This window comes from Cyprinodon tularosa, unplaced genomic scaffold, assembly GCF_016077235.1.
Source record: "Cyprinodon tularosa strain WSP-4 unplaced genomic scaffold, ASM1607723v1 ctg275, whole genome shotgun sequence".
Taxonomy (NCBI): domain Eukaryota; kingdom Metazoa; phylum Chordata; class Actinopteri; order Cyprinodontiformes; family Cyprinodontidae; genus Cyprinodon; species Cyprinodon tularosa.
Genome location: NW_024038980.1, coordinates 1,377,381 through 1,386,155, shown reverse-complemented (window position 1 = coordinate 1,386,155; position 8,775 = coordinate 1,377,381). Strand labels below are relative to the sequence as shown.

The 8,775-nt window shown below is 35.7% G+C and overlaps 1 protein-coding gene across 1 annotated transcript; it reads left to right on the top strand.

Moving 5' to 3' along the window:
• The first annotated feature begins 835 nt into the window (after positions 1 to 835).
• Positions 836 to 2,771, top strand: LOC119786583 (zinc finger protein 180-like). Its single transcript, XM_038290045.1, has 2 exons — positions 836 to 1,116; positions 1,640 to 2,771. Exons 1-2 carry the CDS (start codon positions 945 to 947, stop codon positions 2,635 to 2,637), a joined length of 1,170 nt encoding a protein of 389 aa, XP_038145973.1. The 5' UTR covers positions 836 to 944; the 3' UTR covers positions 2,638 to 2,771.
• The last annotated feature ends 6,004 nt before the right edge of the window (positions 2,772 to 8,775 follow it).

The following is an 8,775-nucleotide window of genomic DNA, read 5'->3' as shown; positions in this document are numbered from 1 at the left end:
TCCTACGCTTTTGGTTGAATGAGATGTATAAAAGTTGGGACTATGGTGAACTTAAAGGGGGCTGGAGAAGCACTTGTGTCATCTTTGAAAAGGTTCAAGTTTGCTCGGTAGAAGCTTTCTGCATTAAGTGAAAGGTTATGTACACAAGCCTCATCTTGGCAGTAATAATGATGTTGTTCCCTCAGTGAACCGGCCAGTAAGTGTACATTGGTTGTGGCCTAATCTAGATATTCATTTTAGTAAATGAGTTCAGGAAAGATGTGAAGGATGTCTGGTGACATCCTTTAAAAGACATCAGAAAAGAGAGTGTTTTGTGGAAAGATGATCTGAGGTCGGTAAGGCTAAGGCTGGGACATTTTGGGTTAAACAGTTTCTCCATGTGATGGGTTTCTGGGACCTCTGTACTCAGTAGAAAGAAGGATTATGTTTATTGCATTGACTGTTTTATTAATCACACATTGTAGAAAATTAAAAAAAAAAAATATATATATATATATATATATATATATATATATATATATATATATATATATATATATATATATATATATATATATATATATATATATATATATATATATATAGAGAGAGAGAGAGAGAGAGAGAGAGAGAGAGAGAGAGAGAGAGAGAGAGAGAGAGAGAGAGAGAGAGAGAGAGAGAGAGTATATTGGAAAATAGAGGAGCGTTGGCTCTATTCTAATAATAAAGTTTTGATAATTGTTTATATGTTAAGACCTGAGGGGGGCAGCACTGCACTCAGTATGCCTAGACTGCCGGAAATCAAGAAACGAAGAAGTGGAGGTGTGGAGTCATACATCCGTCCAGCAGGTGGCGATAATTCTTTCTGGCCTGATAGGAAGCAGACTGCCTGGACCTGCTAGCAGAGCTAGCCTAGACGTGTTCTCCTGTCGTTAAGGCTGCTTATTTCTGTGTCCGTAGCAACCATGTCTTCAGCTCAGCCTTTAAGGGAGTTTATCAAAGATAGACTGACCGCTGCTGCAGAGGAAATATTCACAGAGTTTGATAAAATTATCGTCCAATATGAGGAAGAGCTGGATCGTCAGCACAGACTGCTGGAAATCTGCTTGAAACCCCAAATAAACCTTCAGAGTATTGGTATGAACGATGCTTAAAAATCTTCAAAGAAAACCATAATGTCTAAAGTTGTTGAGATATAATAACTTAAAAATACCAATGATTATTGGACTTTCTTTCATTATAAATGTTTGTGGTAAATAATAAGAAAAATCGTACCTATAATTTAACTCAAATGTAACCCTTTTGATTACAGTAGACAAAATTAATCTTTTTGTTTGTTTTATGAAACATTAATACATTAATTTAGTATTTATTATTGTTTTAGGAGTATATGACAGTCATTTTAACATTCTGTTTCAAGCTATCTATAAGAAATAGGTTTTGAAGGTTGGGTTACTAACAATAAAATCTTACTGGAGAGCTTGTCTGATGTTTATAAACATAAAGAAAGGGTCAGCTTTTCGATTTTTATTTCTGTAATCAGATCTGTCTATAGTTACTCTAAAATTTTAGGGTTCAATGTTTTTAAAAGCCTCTTGAGTTACATAATTTTTTTCTCACAATCATGTAAATCAAACCATTCCTTTGCTTGCTTGCCCAGATCTTCCACGGCATTATGTCTGCAAGGAGGAGGAGGAAATCAACGACCAGCAGTTCTGCCACCAGAACAGAAATTCCATTATGAGTCCTCAGCAAACAAAAGAGATGAAGGTTGAAGCAGAACCTCAGGAGGAAGTGATGGATGTAGAACTCCCGCAGATAAAGGACGAAGAAGAGGAATTTGTTATTGGTTTGGAGAAAGAGCAGCTTGAATTGAAGCAGGAAACTGATACAATTTCAGTAAATTCTACTTATGGGGAAAAAGACCATAGACACCAACACCTTCTTCAGATCCCTTGTGAATCCGAGAACCAAGAAATAATAAATGACTCAGGATCAAATAAAGAACCCAAACAGAAAACAAGTCATCAAAGCATCAGAGGTTACAATGAGAGGGTAAAACTTCCAAATGTAAAAGGATGTAAGATAACAAGCACAAATCAGAATCTCCGTTCTTGTAGATTTTGTGGTAAACTTTTTGGTCGGACGAATTTACCTAAACATGTCAGAACTCATACAGGGGAAAAGCCATTTTCCTGTGTGACCTGCGGAAAAAGTTTTTGTCAAAGCGGTGATTTGAAGGTTCATATGAGAACCCACACCGGTGAGAAACCTTTCTCGTGTTTGACTTGTGGAAAAAGTTTTACTATGAGTGTGGCATTAATCCGTCATAAGAGAACCCACACGGGGGAAAAGCCTTTCTCGTGTGTGACTTGCGGAAAAAGTTTTACTATGAGTATGGCATTAATCCGTCATACGAGAACCCACACGGGTGAAAAGCCTTTCTCATGTGTGACTTGTGGAAAAAATTTTTGTCAAAGCTGTCACTTGACTGATCACATGAGAACCCACACAGGTGAGAAGCCTTTCTTGTGTTCGACTTGTGGAAAAAGTTTTACTGTGCAGATTTCTCTAACCCGGCACATGAGAACGCACACAGGAGAGAAGCCTCTGCCATGTACATCTGTGGAAGATGTTTCGGTGAAGCAGGAAATTTAACTCGACACATGAATATCCACACGAAGAATGTAGCCCTCGGTCCTTAACCTTGGTTAAAGAGTTTGATGGGTTAAACTGGCAATTTAAATATTATATTATCATAATATATATATTATATTATTACTCTGGCTTCCTCCCACAGATCAAAAACATGACTGTTAGGTTAATTGGCTTCTCTAAAAATGTTCTTAGGTGTGAGTGTTTGTGTGAATGGTTGTTTGTCCTGTTTGTTTCTGTGTTGCCCTGCGATGGACTGGCGACCTGTCCAGGGTGTACCCGCCTCTCGCCCATTGACTGCTGGAGATAGGCACCAGCACCCCTCGCGACCCCACTTGGGACAAGCGTGTCAGATAATGTATGGATGGATATTATATTATTATATTTTCATATAATACATATATAAATGTATAGAAATAATTTTATCTTATTAATTTAATGTTTTTAATTGTATATGTTATTATTTAAAGGGTTAGGGTACCAAATTGTGCATTTTATAATTTTTTTAATCATTTTAAATTATTCGAATACATTAAATAAATAATTTGTACATCTATGGTATGTTTGTGTAATGTTGCATTCAGATTTATTCATCAAACAGTATATTCATTTATTTGATTTTGTCCATTTTTCCCCTCCATGTTTAATAGAATTAGCTGATATGAGCAGTTAGGGTCTGATATCTAGTTAACTAAAGTTAAATTACACTTTCTTTTCCAAATATCAATTTCAATGTATTGTTTACTGTTCCAACAATTAATATAGGGGCAATAAATCCTAGTTTCATTACGTTTTTGGATCTCATAAGCAATTACAAAATGTATGAAGAAAAGATCTAAAAGGGTTAATTATATTTAAAGATACTTTATTGATTCTGTAGGAGCATTAAACAAATGTATATCTGCTCAATGACTGTAAGAATCTGAATAAAAAATAGAAATGAAGATTAATAATCTAATATAAAATAACCTCTTGTTTTGTACCTAGAATGTGGTATTTGTGTTTTTCTCCAGCAAGTGGCAACAGTGAGTTTAGACACTACTTAGAAACCCAGGCGTTTGTTTTGCTCTGTTTCTTTTTTTTTCATACAACTTTATTTGTTTGTGCAAAGAACAATACAGAGCAGCCATATAGAACTATAGGAATTCACAACAATTATTTACAGACATTTTCAACAAGTATAAGTTCACATTTTTACCAGTCAAGTAAATGACTTCGTTTTGTGCAAAACAAGAAACAATAAGGAAAAAAGACAATAAAAATAAAAATTAATTAAGATCTTACATTAATTTAAAAAAAAGTTAACGCAAGGGGGAAACAGCTCTCTAAATAATGTTGAAAAGGACAAAAGCTTCTCGAGTTTTGATTGCTTTCTTATTTTCTGATAATTGTATGGTGTCAATATATTGTTTAACTACGTGTTTAAAAGCAGTAATGCATGGTTTGGAGCCTCTATATTTACATTTATGTATAACGAACTTGGCCATAATAATAATAAAGTCAATTATATATACCTTATCTGATCTCTTTGTTTGAACCTTGCAATTTCCCTTAATGCCGAATAGTATAGTCTTCTAAAATAAAAGAAAATCTTTGTCTGTTTTTCTATTAATTAAATAATAAATGTCGTACCAGAAGTACTGAATAAGTGGACAGTACCAGAATAGATGAACAAGTGTTTCAGGATTATTACAGCATGCTGCAAGTGACGTCAATGTTTTTTTTAAAGCGTTACTGGATAAAGACTTTGGTAGGATGAATGTTATGGATTATCTTAAATGAGATTTCTTTAGTTTTGTTATTTATCAAATATCGAAGCAGCCAGACTTCTTTCCAGTTAATGTAATCCAAGAATCTTCCCCAGTGTGAGATGGCATAAGGTACCACTTTAATGTTCATTTGAAATAAGGCTCTGATTGATTTATTTTTTGAATCAACAAAACATATTTTACCTACAGAAGAATCCACTGGTGATAACAAGGACAATTGAGAAATGTTTAATTTAGGACGTGACCAGAAAAGCATACAAATAGCCGAAGAGATGAATCCAAAGACTTTCATATAATCCCCTGGAGGAATCGGAAGATTAAATTCAGTTAAAAACTCCTCATATGAGAAAAGGCGACTATCTTTGTTAAATAACTGAGCCACGTGTGTAATGTTATTTTGGAACCAATACTCAATAAAAAGAGATTTATGCTTGTAAAGAATGTCCCCGTTATTCCATATAAGATACCTATGGGGGGAAAAGTTGTGTTTATAGATCAGAGTCCATGATAAGAAGGCCTGGCGGTGAAAAGCTGATAACTTAATGGGAACTTTATCAATATCATAATTGCACATTAAGAAGAAGTTTAATCCACCAAAGTTAGAAATCATATACAAAGGTATAGCATTCCAAATAGAGTTAGGATGTTTGTATATATTTTCTAGCCAATTAATTTTAAAAGTGTTGTTCAGAGTAGTAAAGTCTAGGAAGTTAAGATCACCTTCATTGTATGGATTCATAAGAACAGTTTTTTTTAAAATAGTGAGACTTATTTCTCCATATAAAGTTAAATAACATTTTGTCAATGTCATTTACAGGTGCTGGTCATAAAATTAGAATATCATGAAAAAGTAGATTGATTTCAGTAATTCCATTTAAAAAGTGAAACTTGTATATTATATTCATACATTACATACAAACTCATATATTTCAGATGTTTATTTTGTTTAATTTTGATGATTACAAATGACAACAAATGAAAATCTCAAATTCATCATATCAGAAAATTAGAATATTGTGAAAAGGTTCAAAATTGATGGCCCCTGGTGCCACACTCTAATCAGCTAATTAACTCAAACCACCTGCAAAAGCCTTTAAATGGTCTTTCAGTCTAGTTCTATAGGCTACACAATCATGGGGAAGACTGCTGACTTGACAGTTGTCCAAAAGACGACCATCGACACCTTGCACAAGGAGGGCAAGACACAAAAGGTCATCGCTAAAGAGGCTGGCTGTTCACAGAGCTCAGTGTCCAAGCACATTAATAGAGAGGCGAAGGGAAGGAAAAGATGTGGTCGAAAAAAGTGTACAAGCAAGAGAGATAACCGCACCCTGGAGAGGATTGTGAAACAAAACCCATTCAAAAATGTGGGGGAGATTCACAAAGAGTGGACTGCAGCTGGAGTGAGTGCTTCAAGAACCACCACACACAGACGTATGAAAGACATGGGTTTCTGCTGTCGCATTCCTTGTGTCAAGCCACTCTTGAACCACAGACAGCGTCAGAAGCGTCTTGCCTGGGCTAAAGAGAAACAGGACTGGACTGCTGGTGAGTGGTCCAAAGTCATGTTCTCTGATGAAAGTAAATTTTGCATTTCCTTTGGAAATCAAGGTCCCAGAGTCTGGAGGAAAAGAAGAGAGGCACTTCATCCACGTTGCTTGAAGTCCAGTGTAAAGTTTCCACAGTCAGTGATGGTTTGGGGTGCCATGTCATCTGCTGGTGTTGGTCCATTGTGTTTTCTGAGGTCCAGGGTCAACGCAGCCACATACCAGGAAGTTTTAGAGCACTTCATGCTTCCTGCAGCTGACCAACTTTTTGGAGATGCAGATTTCATTTTCCAACAGGACTTGGCACCTGCACACAGTGCCAAAGCTACCAGTACCTGGTTGAAGGACCATGGTATCCCTGTTCTTAATTGGCCAGCAAACTCTCCTGACCTTAACCCCATAGAAAATCTATGGGGTATTGTGAAGAAGAAGATGCAATACACCAGACCCAACAATTCAGAAGAGCTAAAAGCCACTATTAGAGCAACCTGGGCTATCATAACACCTGAGCAGTGCCACAGACTGATCGACTCCATGCCACGCCGCATTGCTGCAGTAATACAGGCCAAAGGAGGCCCAACTAAATACTGAGTGCTGTACATGCTCATACTTTTCATGTTCATACTTTTCAGTTGGCCAACATTTCTATAAATCCTTTGTTTTTATTGGTCTTCAGTAATATTCTAATTTTCTGATATGATGAATTTGAGATTTTCATTTGTTGTCATTTGTAATCATCAAAATTAAACAAAATAAACATCTGAAATATATGAGTTTGTATGTAATGTATGAATATAATATACAAGTTTCACTTTTTAAATGGAATTACTGAAATCAATCTACTTTTTCATGATATTCTAATTTTATGACCAGCACCTGTAGAAGTTTTTTCTCTAAGTGGAGAGATAAAGCTGCAAAAGTATGACGCGAAATACCCTCTGTCTTGGTTATTAATACTCTCCCTTTAAAAGAGACCACTGGCAGATTGGATGAGTGAGAATTTTCACCTGCACTCTCATTAGCAGAGTTAGCTTTGCTTTGTTGTTTTATGTGTCTTTCGAGCAACAATGCCAACCTCTCGGTCGCTGGGAGAGATTATTCGGGCGCGTCTGACCGATGCTGCTGAAGAAATATTCACAGTTTGATAAAATCATCGTCAAGTATGAAGAAGAGCTGGATCGTCAGCGAAGACTTCTGGAAATCAGCTGGAAACCTGAAATAAACCTACAGAGGATAGGTATGAACCATCAGGGACACTACTGGGGTTTTACTCTTCTCACACCTGCAGAAAAGTCCCTTCGATCGCACTTTACGGTCAAAATTATTATCGTAAAACCATATTTTATAATGTAACTGAGGAAACGGGGGTTAAATTGACATGAAATTAAGATTAATGACAATATTAGGGTGAAATATTTTGATTTCTTCTCTTCTCCATTTCACTGAGTCAAATCAGCTGCCTGTATCCTCACGATGCCTACAATTTACATTCATGAAAGAAAATCCCCATCTTCTATAGAGCCATCTTGTTCATTTTTTTGTTCATGCTGTAAGTTTTGATTCTAAACCTATTATTCATATTTACTGTTGAACTTCAAACCTAAAGCCAACATCAGTTTCTCACATGTTTAATTGCTGTTGATTCATCTGACAAAAACACATTGCATACTTTAGATTTAGTAGCTGAATAAATGAAAAGCCCTACCCAACTTTCTTTTTTCTCATCTCCTATTCATATTTGGAAGAAACCATTTGCAAAGATAACTCAAAAAGTCAATATCTGATTTCAAAATTAAAGTCTCATCAAATCATTCAAAATGTATTTTTTTTTATTAAAGAAAACACATAAGTTTCATAAAATTACTGCTTTCTAAATAAAGTGCTTTTAAAATAAGTAACATCACTTTATTTATTTTTTTAATTTAAATGTGTAATTATTTAGAAGCAAAATGATCACAGACTGATTCCTCTTAATAATTATGGACTAACTTAATAAAAACTTCTTCATTTTAGCTCTTATTATTTTATTCAGATCTTCATAAAAAGAATAAACCCTCTGAAAGAATGCCCATTAGAGATGCCTAATAAACCTGTGGAAATTATCTATGAAACTCGTCCAATACAAAAGTTTAGAAAAAAAAAATGGATAGATCATTTGGAGCAAACATTTTCAAGAGAAGAAATACACATATAAGTAGGTAATTATCTTTCCTTCTTTATCTTTTTCAGTCTGTGATATATATATATATATATACCGTATTTTCACGACCATAAGGCGCACCGTACTAAAAGGCGCACTCTCAGTTATGTGTCCCATTTCTGTATTTAACACACACATAAGGCGCACCGGACTATAGGGCGCGTTTTTTATATACAGGTACATGTCCTCTACTACCTTTAAATACCTCTACTGCGTATTTAAAAATACAGCGGGGGCAAAACTGAGTATGACTGTGCTTTATTCATGTATTTATTACACAGTATTAATCAAACCTGGGTGCTGGCTGTGAGACAGACACATCGCAGATGACACAGCGCTGTGATCACTCCTAAATTAACTTAAAATCCTGAAACCTGCCGACGGAATATGTTCACTTTTATTACTGGTATCCTGGTGCCTGCAGCTAAAATTATTTAGATGAAAAACACCTGCCAGCAGCCGCGGTGAACCCGGAGGCTGCCCAGCTTAGAGGCTGCTGATGAAAGGATTTCTCCTGTCGGTGCACCGCTGGTATGTGGGGGTCTGAGCGGCTCCGACAGAAATAGATAATCTGGATGAACTGACTGCAATTATTAAGTTTTCAGGTGGACTTTCTCACTTAAAA